The 18,439-nt window shown below is 38.8% G+C and overlaps 1 protein-coding gene across 7 annotated transcripts in view; it reads right to left on the reverse strand.

The window, feature by feature from the left end:
- Positions 1-18,439, reverse strand: part of BLTP3B (bridge-like lipid transfer protein family member 3B) — a 103,853-nt gene that overhangs the window by 60,537 nt on the left and 24,877 nt on the right. For 6 of the 7 annotated variants that reach the window (XM_055238624.2, XM_055238623.2, XM_063614299.1 and 3 more), the window contains exons 2-6: positions 11,754-11,916; positions 7,313-7,351; positions 6,166-6,257; positions 1,790-1,979; positions 803-943 (exon numbers count right to left, since the gene is read on the reverse strand). In XM_055238624.2, coding sequence (XP_055094599.1) covers positions 803-943; positions 1,790-1,979; positions 6,166-6,257; positions 7,313-7,351; positions 11,754-11,916 — 625 coding nt within the window. The remainder of the gene's footprint in view (positions 1-802; positions 944-1,789; positions 1,980-6,165; positions 6,258-7,312; positions 7,352-11,753; positions 11,917-18,439) is intronic. The other variant, XM_055238627.2, reaches the window with a different exon arrangement.

An 18,439-nucleotide genomic window follows, 5' to 3' on the forward strand; every position in this document is an offset into this window, starting at 1 on the left:
TATAATACCAACACTTTGGGAGGTCAAGACAGAAGGACTGCTTGAAGCCAGGAGTTCATGACCAGCCTGGACAACAGAGCAAGACCCTGTCTCTACAAAAAAAACAAAAATAAGCTAGGCATGGTGGCGCATGCCTATAGTCTCAGCTACTTGGGAGGCTAAGGCAGGAGGATCCCTTGAGCCCAGGGGTTCGAGGCTGCAGTGAGCTAGGATTGTGCCACTGTACTCCAGCCTGGGCAACAGAGCAAGACCCCATCTCCAGAAATAAAAATAAAAGTAAGGCAGAGGCAGGAGGATCACAAGTCCAGGAGCTCAAGACCAGTCTGGGCAATATAATAAGACCTCATCTCTACAAGTAACTTAAAAAATTATTCAGGCATAGTGGTGTGTGCCTGTTGTCCCAGCTACTTGAGAAGCTGAAGTGGGACAATCACTTAAGCCTGGGAGGTCAAGGTTTCAGTGAGCCTGGATCATGCCACTGCAATCAAGCCTGGGCAATATAGTGAGATCTCATCTCAAAAAAAACAAAATAAGATAAAAATAAAAACAACAACAAAAAACCTTTGAAAAATCTATTAAACCTAAGACTGAAGAACATTATACCAGTTTTCTATAAATATTATCTGAGTAACTATACCTCCTTTTATTTTGTATTATTTTAATATGCCACTGGTAATATGCCAATATTTCACCTAAGACATTGTTTAAAATTTCCTATAATTAACTAATAGTTAACACACAAATCAAAAAGTCAAATCCAAGAGTTAACATATGAATCAAAAATGTAATCTTGTTGACTCACCCTTCTTTTAAGTGTGACTCTGATTTTTGATTGGTTGGTTATTAATCGAACAGGAGCACTCATAATTTCAAGATGTGAACTTTGGGTGGCATCTGCCTCTATTCTTATCATCTGCCAATTTATTTCTTTAAAAGTCAAAACCTAAGGAGAACACAGAGATTAACCTCACTTACTCATGCAAAACAGAATGAGAAAAATGTAGATTTTTGAAAACAAAGCAAATGTATATTCTCAGTTAATTTTCACATGACATTTTAGATATATTCACCATGTTTTTATTTTTGTAAATTGTATTATTCCATCAAATTCAATTACACATCTTCATATTCATATTCATCATATGTAAAGCTGTTAATACTTTTATTCTAAATAATTCAGTTAATGTAAAGCTCAAATGCATTAAATCACGTTACCAAGAAACAAACAACATATTTTAGTTTGGGTTATTTAAAAATTCAATTCTGAGTAGCTGAGAAGTTAAAATAGGGCTTTAAAGGGAAAGATTTACTAGAGTAAAAGCATTAAAATGTGCACATTTTATAACTGAATGATTAAGAGTAATACAGAGACCTGGGTGCAATGGTTCAGGCCTGTAATCCCAGCACTATGGGAGGACAAGGCAGGTGGACAGCTTGAGCCCAGGAGTATGAGACCAGCCTGGGCAACATGGCAAAACCCTGTCTCTACCAAAAATACAAAAATTAGGCAGGCGCAGTAGTACATGCCGTTAGTCCCAGCTACTCAAGATGCTGAGGTGGGAGGATCACCTGAGCCCAGGGAGGTCAAGGCTGCGGTGAGCCGTGATTGCGCCACTGCATTCCAGCCTGAGCAACAGAGTGAGACCCTGTCTCCCCCGCACCCTCCCCCAAAAAAAGTAATACAGAGAAAAGCAAAGTTAAAAGGCAACCATGAGATGTGATTTGTTTAATCGTCCTCTTTTACTTGTCACTAAATGAAACATTTAAAAAAGAAAGAAAAAAAAGTTACCTCTCCTCTCTGTGGATCCTGAATACGAGTAAATCTCAAATCTCCATGTTCCCAGTGTGCATTTACACTATAGATCCGAAGATGAGAAAGTTCAAATGATGCATTGAAGGCTTTTGCTCCAATTCTGATGACTATAGAATTTACAGAAACAGAAATTCCCTCAACTACTTTTTCAGCAAAGCCGTATTCACTGGAAAAACAAAGCAAAATAAAATACACTAATGACAAAACTAATTTTTACAAGTTCTATTAGTATTTGCACATTTCTGGTCAGGGATGGTGGCTCATACCTGTAATCCCAGCACTTTGGGAGGCTGAGACAGGCAGATCACTTGAGGTCAGGAGTTCAAGACCAGCCTGGCCAACACAGTGAAACCCCATCTCTACTAAAAAAAAAAAAAACACAGAAAATTAGCCAGGCACAGTGGCATGTGTCTGTAATTTCAGCTACTTGGGAGGCCGAGGCACGAGAATCACCTGAACCCAGGAGGTGGAGGTTGCAGTGAGATAGACAGACAGACAGATAGATTTGCACATCACCATATTATTATTTATTTATTTTTTTTTTTTTTTCTGAGACAGAGTCTCAACTCTGTCGCCCAGGCTGGAGTGCAGTGGCATGATCTCAGCTCACTGCAACCTCTACCTCCCGGGTTCCAGCAATTCTTGTGCCTCAGCCTCCGGGGTAGCTGGGATTACAGGCATGCACCACCATACCTGGCTAATTTTTTGCATTTTTAGTAGAGATTGGGTTTCACTATATTGGCCAGGCTGGTCTCAAACTCCTGTCCTCAGATGATCTGCCCACCTTGGCCTCCCAAAGTGATGGGATTACAGGCGTGAGCCACCAGGCCCAGTTTATTCATTTTTATATTGAAAAATAAATGTTTTTTATTAAAACAATAATCTAAGCTGGGCCTGGTGGCTCACGCCTGTAATCTCAGCACTTTGGGAGGCCAAGGCAGGAGGATCTCTTGAACCTGGAGTTCGAAACTAGCCTGAGCAATATAGCAAGATCCCTGTCTCCACAAAATATTTTAAAAGGCCACACATGGTAGCTCATGCCTGTAATCCCAGCACTTTGGGAGGCCACTTGAACCTAGGAGTTCAAGACCAGCCTGGACAACACAGACAGACCTTATATCTGTACGAAATTTTAAAAATTAGCTGAGCATGGTAACACTCGCCTGTGGTCCCAGATACGCACAAGGCTGCAGTGGGAGGATCTCTTGAGCCCAGGAGGCAGAGGTTACAGTGAGCTGAGATGAAACCACTGCGCTCTAGCCTGGGCAACAGGGCGAGACCTTGTCTCAAAATTAATTAACTAATTGATTAATTAGTTGGACATGGTGGTGCATGTCTGTGGTCCCAGCTACTTGGGAAGCTGAGGTGGGAGGATCACTTGAGGCCAGGAGGTTGAGGTTGCAGTGAGCTGTGATCATGCCACTGCAGTCTAGCCTGGGTGACAGAGAGAGATTACATTTCAAAAAATAAATAAATAAATAAAACAGGAAAACAAACCTCAAACACAACAATCTAGTCTAGTTACACATAAGTTATTAAAAAAATGCTATTCTCAGCCAGGCACAGTGACGGTGGCTCTCACCTGTAATCCTAGCACTGTGGGAGGCCAAGGCAGGTGGATCACTTTAGCCCAGGAGTTCGAGACCAGCCTGACCAACAAGGAGAAATCCCGTCTCTACTAAAAATACAAAAAAGTTAACTGGGCATGGTGGCATGTGCCTGTAGTCCCAGCTACTCAGGAGGCTGAGCTGAGAGGATCGCTTCGGTATGGGAGGTGGAGGTTGCAGTGAGCTGAGATGGCACCACTGCATTCCAGCCTGGGCAACAGAGTGAGACCTTGTCTCAAAAAAACAATAAAAAAATAAGTTTTTTAAAAAAACGCTCTTCTCATTCTCTAAACCTTTTCTGGTTCTCAGGGCTGCACACTTTTTTTTTTTTAATACTCTTCTTAAAATGTAAAAGACTTTTTGGCTGGGCACAGTAGCTCACACCTATAATCCAAGCACTATGAGAGGCAAAGGGAGGAGGATTGCTTGAGCCCAGGAGTTAAAATCAGCCTAGGCAACACATGGAGACCACCATCTCTACAAAAAAATACAAAAAACTAGCCAGGTATGGTGACTCGCACCTGTAGTCCCAACTACTTGGGAGGCTGAGGTGGGAGGATCAATTGAGCCTGGGAGGTCAAGGCTGCAGTGAGCCAAGATCACGCCACTGCATTCCAGCCTGGGCAACAGAGTGAGAACCAAAAATACATATTCACATTCTATTTTTTTTTTTTTTTACTCTGAACACCACTCAATGAATGTATTCATTTTATTGATATCCATTCCAGACCTACTGAATCAGAAATTCAAGAAAAGGAGCTTCAGAGACTTTGTAGATTTAATAAGCACTCTAAATGACTGTTACAATCAGGCAAGTCTGAAAAATGCTGAAATAGATTAACCATACTGCCGTATGTCAAAATATGAGAATGATTTAAATAGATTAAATCATCACATGATTAGAAAGCCGAAATTAGAAAGCTTACGATACTATAAAAACAAGAATTAGGAAGAACACTATCAACTATACTAAGCACACAAGGACAAAATGATTCATTTTAGTTCTTTCTGACTCTAGTCAACCTAAAGGCCAACAACTATTCTATGAAACCTGAAATCATAATCTAACCTGTAAAATCTGAAGTTGCGGGATGATGCTACATTACAAAGCAGTTAACATGAAAGCTCTTTTCCCAGTCACTAATATCTGTAGTCCAAATATAAACTGCACATCTGACAAACGTGGCCTTTAGTCAACTCTTAGAAGTGGAATGAATCACCATTAGATTCCCATGGCACGCACTGTAGGTATTCTCATGGCATGCACTAACATAAAGGTGGCTCAACCTTTGTAAAAGAGGAGTAAGTGAGTGTGTGTCTGTGTACATACACGAATGCATTCACCCTCAAGAAAAGTTTTATCAATTGTTTTACATAACACCTAGAACACTACACATGTTCAGAGCTGCCATTTTACGCAACATAAGGAGGCATTAATCACATTAAAAATCTATGTGAACAACTGATGTGAATGCAAAAATAATGCAGAAATCCTGTTGTAGAAAAATCACGTATAGTTCTAGATTGAAATTTAACTGAGTGCAAAAAAGCAGACAATATATTTTTAAAAATTTAGTAACTTCTAAGTTTTCAAAAAGACTTTATGAAATGATCCCCATACTTCTGCTTTATTAGCATCTGATTTTCATCTATCAAAATACAACCTGTGGAAAGCAAAAACATTTTAAACTTAATGAATTTTAGGGTAACCCAAAAGGTCTGTAATTTAAGACATCAACTCTTTTTTTTTTTTTTTTTTTTTGAGACAGAGTCTCTCTCTATCACCCAGGCTGCAGTGCAGTGGCATGAGCTCAGCTCACTGCAGCCTTGACCTCCCGTTCAAGCAATTCTCCTGCCTGGGCCTCCTCAGTAGCTGCGAATACAGGCGTATACCACCGCACCCAGCTAATTTTTGTATTTTTGCTAGAGACAGGGTTTCACCATGTTGGTCAAGCTGGTTGCAAACTCCTGACCTCAGGTGATCGGCCTACCTCAGCCTCCCGAAGTGCTGGTATTACAGGCATGGGCCACTACACCGAGCCCAACTTAACTTTTTTTTTTTTTTTTGAAACGGAGTCTGGCTCTGTCACCAAGGTTGGAGTGCAATGGCGCAATCTTGGCTCACTACAACCTCCGCCTCCCAAGTTCAAGCAATTCTCCTGCCTCACCCTCCCAAGTAACTAGGATTAAAAGTGCACGGCGCCATGCCCAGCTAAAGTTTTTTGCATTTTAGTAGAGACAGGGTTTCACCGTTTTGCCCAGCTGGTGTCAAACACCTGAGCTCAGGGAATCCACCCGCCTCGGCCTCCCAAAGTGCTAGGATTACAGGCATGAGCCACCGTGCCCGGCCTCCCAACTTAACTCTTAAGAGTCATAAAAGTTCCACTGATGCACAGAAAATGATATGCAGAGAAACTGATCAGAGGCTATCTGATTTATATAATGCCTAAATTCTTCTGTTTCCATTTTCTGCTGCTGCTCTGCCATTAGTTAATCACTATTATTTAATAATAGCAAGGAAAGCAAGATGAATAAAGGAAGTTAAGAGTCAAATCTGCAACTTTGCAATGTATATAACTAAAACTGTAAAATGTTTGATGGGAGAGCTGACTGAAATACAGGCCATTTGAGGTTAAGGCTTTTTTTTTTTTTTTTTTTTTTAGTGTCCTGTTACTGCCAATAATGGAGTTGACTATAGAAAAGAACTCCCTTTGGCAGTCATGCAGATTAATGGAAGTAGCTTACCTTTGTCCTGAAGCAGTTGCAATTGGTGATGGGCCATTAGGGCTTCTTGGTTCTTCACATGTACTCATTTCCATTATTACTTTATCCAGGGCCTAATAAAAACGTTAAAACGTAAACAATTAGATTATTTATTCTATGTATATTATTAAAGTATTATTTAAGATTATTTTCTCTTTCATTTTTCTTTAGGAAGAAAGTAAAAAGTGAGCAGAGTCATTTAAGTGTCTCTCTACAGGTCTAAAAACACAAATGCCAAAAAAGAACACAAAGCACTCAATTGGTTCTCAAGGCATTTATTATCTGGTGGAAAAACTGTGTGTATTACAGGTGTTTGGGGGTGGGGAATTAAGACATAGCCATTAACTACTGAAATCATCAGATTTCATGAAAACAGAATCTCTACTCCCAGATATATTCATTGATAAAATTATACATTAATAAGTAGGATTGAACTACCCCAAAAAGCTTACCACAATCTAAGATCTGAGCTATGAGACACAAAACTATGGGAAATATAAAATAAGCAGGAAATGTGAAAAAAAATAAACACTCCCATAATGGAAAAGGTTCTTTCTCAGGGTAATACTTTTTTCCTTGAAGAAAGATCTAATGTCCTTAATAGCCATCACTAACACAACTCCAGTCGTTCCTCATTCTCTATTTCATATATAGCATTTATTATTATCTGAAACTGTCTTGTTTTATTCATGTTCTTGATCATTGTACTTTTTAAATGAATGAATAAATGATCAATTTTCTTCAACTTTCCTTAAAAAGCAAAGTATATTAAAGAACATATTTCATAATTTACTAGATCAGTAAAAGGAGAAACAAAGACAGTCTGAATCAAATGTTATTCAAAGAATAATCCCATAGTACATCAACAAAGAGTTAAATGATGCAATAAAATACTATACCAATTTAGAACATAGTATTCTAGACCTGAAAAACTTTAAAGATGCTCCTACTTTAAAGTTAAAGCTTCTCATTTAAAGGATGAAAAACCTGAGTCCTATCAAAATAAAATGAAAGCTAACTGGTGAAAAATCCAGACTATATTTCCATGAAACAAAAAATTACTATGAATGGAGTAGCTAGATAATGTATATATATAAATGTTTATTTCTAAAGTGGTTTCAGAACTCACCAAACAGATGGGATGTGTTTTCAGTTTTGTCCATGGGATCTACAAATGAAAAATTTTTAATTTAAGATCAATCATTAAGAAGAAAATAATGTGAACAGTAATCAATACAGGTGTTATATTAATATAGGACAGACACACCAAATTATATAAAATCACTTTTCTTAAACTACAAAATAAACTGAGCAATTCACTCATACTTTTGAAATCAGATGTACCCATTTTATGTAAGAAATTATTACTAGCTATATCTTCTCAGTCATCTTTTGAATAGAAATCGTAAGTTTTTTTTGTTTTGTTTTTTGTTTTTGAGACAGAGTCTCTTTCTGTTGCCCAGATTGGAGTGCAGTGGCACGATCTCGGCTCACTGCAACCTCCACCTCCTGGGTTCAAGCAATTCTCGTGCCTCGGCCTCCCAGCAGCTGAGATTACAATCAAGTGCCACCACGCCTGGCTAATTTTTGTATTTTTAGTAGAGACAGTGTTTTGATATGGTGGCTAGACTGGTCTCTAACTCCTGGCCTCAAATGATCTACCCAACTCGGCCTCTCAGGGTGCTGGGATTACAGGCGTCCATCACCATGCCTGGCCAATTTCAGGTTCTTTTAAGTATCTTTTTTTAACAATCCTTAAAACAAATCTTAATATCATAATTTAAACGAAGAGCTTAACAACCTGTTTAATCCTAAAATTCTGAGCAATCATTTTGTAAATATTCAAGACAAATACAAAAGTTCGGCCATTAATATAAAATGTAAGAAACATCAAATATATAATGTTGATATACCCTGTACTAAAAATGCCAAGTTTTGCCTCCAAAAGGCTCTTAGATCTAACAAATAAATTCAGTAAGGTTTAGGTTACAAAATCAATGTACACAAATCAGTAGCACTGCTACAAACCAACAAAAACCACACTGATAATCAAATCAGGAACTCAATCCCTTTTACAACAACTACTACTACTACAAAAACAAACAAACAAAACAATGTAGGAATATACCTAACCAAGGAGTTGAAAGATCTCCACATGGAGAACTACAAAACACTGTGGAAAATCATAGATGACATAAACAAATGGAAATACATCCCATACTCGTGGACTGGAAGAATCTATACTGTGAAAATGACCATACTGCCCAAAGCAATCTACAAATTCAATACAATTCTTCTCAAAGTACCAACATCATTTTTCACAGAATTAGAAAAAACAATCCTAAACTTCATATGGAACCAAAAAAGAACCCAAATAGCCAAAGCAATCCTAAGCAAAAAGAACAAACCTGGAGGCACCACATTACCCAACTTCAAATTATGCAAGTCTATAGTAACCAAAACAGCATGGAACAGGTGTAAAAATAGGCACATGGACCAATGGGACAGAACAGAGAAGAGTATTCTGTTCCATTGAACAGAATACACAGGCCAATGGAACAGAATAGAGAACCAAGAAATAAAGCCAAATACTAACAATCAACTGATCTTTGACAAAGCATACAAAAACGCAAACTGGAGAAAGGACACCATATTCAATAAATGGTGCTGGAAAAAGTGGATAGCCACATGTAGAAGAATGAAATTGGATCCCTATCTCTTACTGTATACAAAAATTAACTCAAGATAAATGAAAGTTTTAAATCTAAGATCTGAAACCATAAAAACTGTGGAAGAAAACCTAGGAAAAACTCTTCTGAACGCTGGCCTAGGCAAAGAATTTATGACTGAGACCCCAAAAGCAAATGCAACAAAAATAAATGAGACCTAATTAAACTAAAACGCTTCTACACAACAAAAGAAATAATCATCTGAGTAAACTGACAACGTACAGATTGTCAAAATTCACAAACTATGCATCTGACAAAGAAAATATTCACAAATTATGCGTCTGACAAAGGACTAATATTCAGAATCTACAAGGAACTCAAATCAGCAAGAAAAAAAACAAGCCCATTAAAAAATGGGCAAGGAACAGACATTTTGTGAAAGAAGATATACAAATGGCCAACAACCACCTGAAAAAATGCTCAAAATCATTAATCATAAGGGAAATGCAAATTAAAACCACGCTGAGACACCACCTTTTCCCAGCCAGAATGGCCATTACTAAAAAGTTGAAAAACAATCGATGTTGGCATGGAAGTGATGAAAAAGGAATGCTTATACACTGCTGGTAGGAATATAAGTTAGTACAACCTCAATAGAAAACAGTATAGAAATTTCTCAAAGAACTAAAAGTAGATCTACCATTCGATCCAGCAATCCCACTACTGAGTGGGTCCCTATCCAAAGGAAGAGAAGTCACTATATCAAAAAGACACTGGTCCTCATTTCAAACATGACTCTATTAAAAATAAAAAAGACACCTGGACACATATGTCTATTGCAACGCAATGCACAATTGCAAAGATATGGAATCAATCTAAGTGCCCATCAACCTATGAGTGGATACAGAAAATGTGGTACATAAATACCATGGAATACTACTCAGCCATAAAAAAGAGCAAAATAATGTCTTTTGCAGCAACTTGAAAAGAACTGGAGGCCATTATTCTAAGTGAAGTAACAGGAATTGAAAACCAAATACCACATGTTCTTTTAAGTGGGAGGTGAGCTATGGGTATGCAAAGGCACACAGAGTGGCATAACGGACTTTGAAGACTCAGAAGGCGGGTAGGGCAGGAGAGGGATGAGGGATGAAACTACTTCCTAAGTACAATATACACTACTCAGCTGACAGGTGCACTAAAATCCCAGACTTCACCACTATACAATTCACTCATGTGAACAAAAACCACTTGTATCTCTAAAGCTATTGAAATAAAAAAAAAATTTACTAAAATAAAAGTGTCAAGTCTTTGTAGATATTTAGGTTTCCAAAGGATAGAACAAAAATTAAAAGTGACCATCAAAGGATATAGGAACTTTCTATAATCTTTTCTTAGGAGCCAAAATTTTAGTTTTAGGAAACAATCAGCATCCAGTATTTCAACTAAACAGACAACTCTTAAACAAAGCCTCATCTTTAAGACCAAGAAGTGACACAAATTGACATACGATTAAAGATAAGTAGAGGTCAGCCGGGCACAGTGGCTCATGCTGTAATCCCAGCACTTTGGGAGGCAGAGGCGGGTGGTGGATCACCTGAGGTCAGGAGTTTGAGACCAGCGTGGCCAACAGGATGAAACCCCATCTCTACTAAAAAATACGAAAATTAGCCAGCATGCGCCTATAATTCCAGCTACTTGGGAAGCTGAAGCAGGAAAACTGCATGAACCTGGGAGGTAGAGGTTGCAGTGGGCTGAGACGGTGCCACTGCACTCCAGCCTGGGTGACAGAGCAAGATTCCATCTCAAAAACAAACAAACAAACAAAAAGATAAGTAGAATAACAAGTTATAATAATAATAATAGGAATGATACTAACCATAAACAGAGACCCTTAAAAATCTCAAAATGGGCCGGGCACCGGCAGATCACAAGGTCAGAAGATTGAGACCATCTTGGCCAACATGGTGAAACCCCGTCTCTACTAAAATACAAAAAAATTAGCCAGACGTGGTGGCATGTGCCTGTAATCCCACCTACTTGGGAGGCTGAGGCAGGGGAATCGCTTGAACCCGGGAGGCAGAGGTTGCAGTGAGCTGAGATTGCACCACTGCACTCCAGCCTGGTGACAGAGCAAGATTCCGTCTCAAAAAAACATCTCAAAATGAAAAAGAAACTAATGAAGAAAAGGGATAAAACTGCAAATTTATTAGTTCTCATGTCTTCATTTGAAAAAGTATTTACTCACTACTTTTTAAAAATTTTTTTGAGACAGGGTCTCACTCCATCACCCAGGCTGGAGTGCAGTGGCACAATCATGACTCACTGCAGCCTCACCCTTCCAAACTCAACCAATCATCCTGCTTCAGCTTCCCAGGTAGCTGGGCCTACAGGCGCATGTGCTACCATGTTGGGCTATTATTTTTTTCTTTTTTTAGTAGAGATGCAGTCTCATTATGTTACCCAGGCTAGTCTCAAACTCCTGGGCTCAAGCAATCTGCCTACCTCGGCCTTCCAAAGCGCTGGGATTACAAGTGTGAGCCACCATGCCCAGCAACTCACTACAAGTTTAGATTGTCCCATTTGACAATAAAACTTATGAAAAAACTATCTTTGAACATGTACCAAATGGATGCAATTATTTTATTAACAAATTAATAATTTTAAAATATTAATGGAATCACATTTAAACAAAAATTAAGATCTATAAAGTAGTGAATACATGCCTTTAAATAGAAGGCACACATTTATGCAAAGGTATCTTTCTTTTGAAATTATATTAATAAAAATGTTTTTACAGAATTATCTAAAATTAAGTATTTTAAGAGATAGAGCCAAAATATAGAAGGAAAACATGAAAGGCCTTGCACAAATATCAAGGCACAGACATCAAAGTCTCACCCTAATGGACGCTTTATTACAAAAAACTTTGTTGATAGCAAGCCATGTCGGCAAATCCAACATATTCTGGAGCACTTCTTCATCCAATTCCAAATTCTTCAGTTCACCTTCTCCTTTAAGGGTACTTAGATTTATTTTGTCAGGAGATAAATTTTTGGTAAATCTGAAAGAGAATATACATTGACATTTATTTATGTGTCAGTTACTATCCTCCAGAGTCATTTTTTCAAATATACAGAGCACTAAAAATGTAATAGCAGTGGACGCAACCTAATGTCCATCAACAACAAATGGATAAAGAAAATGTGGTACATAGACACGATGGAGTATTATTCAGCCATAAAAAAGAATGAGATCCTGTCATTTGCAACAACATGGATGGAACTAGAGGACATTACAGTTAAGCGAAACAAACCAGGCACACAAAGACAAACTTTACACACTCTCATTCATTTGTGGGAGCTAAAAATTAAAACAATTGAACACATGGAGATCAAGAGTAGAAATGATGGTCACCAGAGGCTGGAAAGGGTAGTGGTGGGGAGCAGGGGTGGGAATGGGTAGTGGGTACAAAAATACAATTAGGTAGAATGAATACGATACTGATATGGTTTGGCTCTGTGTCCCCACCCAAATCTCATCTCTAATTGTAATTGCCACATGTCAGGGGAAGGATCTGGTGGGAGGTGATTGGATCATGGGGGTAGTTTCTCCCATGCCGTTCTCATGATAGTTAGGGAGTGAGTTCTCACAAGATCTGATGATTTAAAAGTGTTTGGCAGTTTTCCCCCACCTCTCTCTCTCCCTCTCCTGCCACCATATGAGACATGCCTTGCTTCACCATCACCTTCCACCATGATTGTAAGTTTCCTGAGGCCTCCCCAGCCATGCAGAACTGTGAGCCAATTAAACTTCTTTCTTCATAAATTACTCAGTCTCAGGTATGTCTTCATAGCAGTATGAAAACGGACTAAGACAGATATAGTATTCAACAGCACAACAAAGTGACTACAGTCAACAATAATTTATTGTACATTTTAAAGTAATTAAGTGTGTAACTGGAATGTTTGTAACACAAAGAAATCATAAAGACAGCCAGGTGTGGTGGCTCACACCTACAATCCCAGCATTTTGGGAGTCTGAGGAGGGCAGATCACTTGAGGGCAGGAGTTCAAGACCAGCCTGGCCAACATGGTGAAACCTGGTCGCTACTAAAAATACAAAAATATTAGCTGGGCGTGTTGGCGCATGCCTGTAGTCCCAGCTATTCGGGAGGCTGAGGTGGGAGTTTCGCTTCAGTCCAGGAGGTGGAGGATGCAGTGAGCTCAGATTGTGCCACTGCACTCCAGCCTGGGTGACACAGCGAGACTCTGTCTCAGGAAAAAAAAAAAAAAAGATTGGAAATAATTAACGTAACAATGAGCATTTTCCAAGGGGTTTACTGTGTTCCAAGCTCTTGGCATACATGCATGACTATTTCATTTAGTTCCCATGATAACCTATTAGGGTCTATACTAATTTTAACCCAATTTTTGAATAAGTAAACATAAAGAGAAACTTGAACTTACTTGCCTAATATCACAACTAACAATGAAAACAAATTACACATCTACTTTGAAATACGTTCATATGTATTACTTTATCTTCCAAACAACCCTAAAAAGTAAAAAATTACTAACTATGCCCAACAAATACTTTTTCAAAAGTGAAATTACTGAAAAAAACTAAACTACTGGCTAACAAGAGTTAGTCTTTACTTTTTTTGGAAATTAAATATAAAGCAACATTATATACTGGGTTATTCACATGCCCTAAAGAATACCAATCAATAAACTCATGTTTCTCCACTGACTCCAAACCAGAATTTCTTGAGCCAGATTCTATCTGAATTCTTATCTTCTCACAGGATGTCAACTGAGAAATACAACAATCATTTAACACATGTATTTGACCAATGATGCTGAGCTGTATTACACTTGCTTCTGATCATGCTTGATTCAATACCACGATGCTTTCTCATAGAATGCCATTCCTAACCATAGATAACAAACAAACAAAAACCCTGCCACTTCCCTGAGGCGGAATATTAGAGCCAGAAGACAACACTCAATAAGTATTTATTGAGAATTCATTATGCAGACACACATACTGGGAAGCAGAACACTTGAGGTCCCTGCCCTTGTGGAGTTTTCAGTTTAGTTGGTGAGACAGATCAAATGGCACAACTAAGAGAGAATATAGCAGAGTTCTAATCCAGAGCTTCTCTGAAACAGGGACTTTTGAGCTGGTATCTAAAGGAAGAGAAGAAGTTAACTAGGCAAGGAGGAAAACGGGGTAGGGAAAGAAAGTATTCCAAGCAGAGGAATAAAATGCATAAAGGTTCTAAGACAGGAGGGAGCATGATATAAAGTGGAATTGAAAAAATATCAGAAATACTGTAACCTGTAATACTTATAGGGAAGGAAGGATGGACAACAGACTAATCTGAGTAACTTAAACAGAACATTTGACTATATATTCTAACATTTGACTATATATCCTTAGTCTTGGGCATGGAGGAATATGGGGATGGAGGTGAAGCATGGTTAGTGAAGAAATCAGGCAACACCTTGATTGGGTATGTACAAGAATGTTCATTTCAAGGATACCTACAAGAAAAAAAGAGTGAAAACAATCTAAATGTCCCAAGAGGGATAACCCATCTAATTATAATACACTATATTATTAATACATACATATCAAGTAATGTATGTTGCCAATCATATAAAGAAATGCCTATATTATAATGTTTGATGAAAATTCAAGTCACAAAATTATGTGCTATAATTTCAAGTGTGTAAAAAATGCATCATAAAGTCCCATGACTACCTATGGCTGGTGGGGTTTTAGATTTTTTTTTGCTTTTTTGAGACAGGGTCTCGCTCTGTTGTCCAGGGTGGACTGCAGTGGTGTGATCATGGCTCACTGCAACCACGACCTCCTGGACTCAGGTGATACTCCCACCTCAGCTTTCCAAGTAGCTGGGACCACCACACCCAGCTAATTTGTTTATTTATTTAATTTACTTAGAGACAGGGTCTCACCCTGTTGCCCAGGCTAGAGTGCAGTGGTTTGATTTTGGCTCACTGCAACGTCCACCTCCAAAGCAGTTGGGACCATGGGCACATGCCACCATGCTCAGCTAGTTTTTTGTTTTTTGTTTGTTTGTTTTTTTTTTTGAGACAGTCTTGCTCTGTCACCCAGGCTGGAGTACAGTGGTGCAATCTCGGCTCATTGCAACCTCTGCCTTCTGGGTTCAAGCGATTCTCCTGCCTCAACCTCCTGAGAAGCTGGGATGACAGGCACGCACCACCATGCCCAGCTAATTTTTGTATTTTTAGTAGAGACGGGGTTTCACCATGTTGGGCAGGCTGGTCTCTAACTCTCGACCTTGTGATCCATCCACCTCGGCCTCCCAAAGTGCTGGCTGGGATTACAGGCATGAGCCACCGTGCCCAGCCCCAGCTAGTTATTTTTTAAAGACAGGAACTCACTATGTTGCTCAGGCTGATATCGAATCCCTGGGGTCAAGTGATCCTCCTGCCTCAGCCTCCCAAAGTGCTGGGATTACAGGTGTGAACCACCACACCCAGCCTAGATTTACTTCTCCTTATTTATACTTTTCTGTATAAGTATTCTATAACGAGCATGTACCACTTTTATAAAGACAAAAGTTCAAGAGAAACCAAAAAAGACTGGCCTGGCAAGAGCAAAAGTAAAAAATGAGGAGGATTAAAATATATGTAATTTAGCCAGGAGCAGTGGCTCATGCTTGAAATCTCGGCAGTTTCAGAGGCCAAGGCGAGAAGATGACTTGAGCCCAAGAGTTTGAGACCAGCCTGGGCTGGTCTATATATTAGTGACATATTAGCGAGACCCTGTGTCTACAAAAAATTTAAAAAAGAATTAGCCAGGCACAGTGGAGCACTCCTGTAGTCCCAGTTACCGAGGGGACTGAGCTGGGAGGGTCACTTGAGCCTGGGAGGTCAAGGTTGCAGTGATCCATAATTGTGCCACTGCACTCCAGCCTAAGTGACAGAGCCTTTGTCTCAAAGACAAAACAAAAAACAAAACTAATAGCTAACAACAGCAATAAAACTTCCAAGCAAATGAAAAAAAGACTTGATTTAGATTATACATTTTACAATTAATACACCATTATTAGGGTCTAAATTATGTGCGCTGCACTAAGTAAACATTTAAGGGTAAAACAAAACAAAACAAAAAGGTCCATATAATCAAAGATTTATAATTTGGTTAAGGGAACAGAGAATAAATGCACAAAAAGCCAAGAATCTCAGGAGACTGAGGCAGGAGAATTGCCTGAACCCAGAAGGCGGAGGTGGCAGTGAGCCGAGATTGCACCACTGCACTCCAGCCTGGTGACAGAGCGACACTCCATCTCAAAAAAAAAAAAAAATCTCAGCTTGCTAGGCACAGGAGCTCATGCCTGTAATCCCAGCACTCTGGAAGGCTGAGGCAAGTGGACTGCTTGAGCCCAGGAGTTCAAGACTAGACTGGATAACATGACAAAACCCTATCTCTACAAAAAATACAAAACTTAGTCAGGCATGGTGGCATCCATCTGTAGTCCCAGCTACCCATGAGGCTAAGGTGGGAGGATCACCTGAGCCCAGGAGGTCGAGGCTGCAGTGAACCATGATAGCACCACTGCACTCCAGCCTGGATGAGAGAGTAAGACCCTGTCACACACACAAAAAGAATCTCATCTTGGCCGGGTGTGGCGGCTCATGCCTGTAATACCAGCACTTTGGGAGGCCAACGTGGCCGGATCACCTGAGGTCAGGAGTTCGAGACCAGCCTGGCCAACGTGGCCAAACCCTGTCTCTACTAAAAATACAGAAAAATTAGCCGGGTGTGGATCCCAGCTACTCTGGAGGCTGAAACAGGAGAATCACTTGAACCCAGGAGGCAGAGGTTGCAGTGAGCTGAGACTGCACCACTGCATTCCAGCCTGGGAGACAGAGTGAGACTCTATGTAAAAAAAAAATCTCATGTCAACGAGAGGTAAAATGCTATCTACTGCTTACTATTTAACCTATATCTCAGATTTCTCATCTGTAACATGGGGATAATAGTACCTGCCTCATAGAGTTGTTTTAAGGATTAACTCAGAACATGTAAAATGCTAGTTATGATGCCCAATATGAGTAATAACTCAGTAAGTGTTCACTATTATTAAGACTAAGATACAGGCCAGATAGGTTGGCTCAGGCCTCTAATCCCAGCACTTTGCGAGGCCAAGGTAGGAAGATAACTTGAGGCCAAGAGTTTGACACTAGTCTGGGCAACATAGTGACACCCTGTCTCAGAAAACAAAAAAAGAAAATAACAATTCCCATTATACAATATTTCATGGTATAACATGAAAAACTATATGTTACAGGGAATTTAACAATGCATGTTAGATTGTTTAATTAATAAATTTAAAAAGTAGGCACTTTTAATCTGCAGGTATTAGATGGGCTTCAAGGAGTCTACAATATTTTATCAGACTTTCAAAGGGGGTTTTTGGACACAGAATATGCTAAGAACCACTGCCTTAAAGAAAATGATTAATTTTAGTCACCTAAAAAGTAAATTATTTCAGCACTGTAATTCAATATTTAATGGTTATAATTTAATTATTTAGCTTGTTATTAATAAATACCTCTTGGAGTGGCTACCCAGCTAACAGTGATTCATTCTTCTCTGGGAAAAACTGTATATATAGGGGAAAGATGCACATCTAAGATATTTTTTGACATACTTCCTTTGTTATAGTGATTGATCTACAGGTTGACATGGCATCTAGGCTATTCGATCATATTCTTTCCTCCAGAAATTTGAAACAAATAGACTACTTTGGGATCAAACTTATAAATTAATAATAGAGAGTGACTGAGAAACACATAGCCACAACGTTGAGAACTGAACGGTACTGAAAAGATTCTTCTCCAACATTTTCCATTCTTCTCAACTGGGCCCAATTCAAATCCTTAATATGAACCAGTAATTGACATCACTAGCTAGTATCTCAAGACTGTATGTCCCTACAAGGATGAAATTTTCATTATCATATGAAGAGTTTTTATAAGAACCAAGCAAATTAATTTATGCAAGCAAATTAATTTAATAGCTTCTGTTTGATTTTATTCAAAACAATACTTTCAGATGGGAAAATACCTTAAAACCACATTTTAAAGTCATACAAGAGAAGATGTTTTCAGAAAAACTTCCCCAAATCTGACAGACTGCCAAGTACTTTGGCTTGGATCACTAAGTTATTATCTGTAACTAATTAAATCCTTTCACAGCCCATGGACCTCATCATGCAACCATACAGATCCCTTCAATCAAAACTAAGAAACAGATCAAGGCTTTTCTACAGAAACTCCTATTTCCTCATTTTCTCTTTTAATGACCTACACTCCTGTCACTCCAGGTGTACCTCTTTTAATACAACACTTCATTATTTGAGGTACTTGATTATCTCCAGGGTCACAATGTGAATTAGTTAAGAGATTTTCAAATTTTTTGACATAACCTAAGGCAAGAAATATACTATACATAACAACTTGGTAAGTATACAAAAAAAAAGGCCCAAAATTTCATGAAGCAGTATTTTAATAGTCTGATATGTTCTA

This window comes from Symphalangus syndactylus, chromosome 13 (genome assembly GCF_028878055.3).
Source record: "Symphalangus syndactylus isolate Jambi chromosome 13, NHGRI_mSymSyn1-v2.1_pri, whole genome shotgun sequence".
NCBI classification, from domain to species: Eukaryota; Metazoa; Chordata; class Mammalia; order Primates; family Hylobatidae; genus Symphalangus; species Symphalangus syndactylus.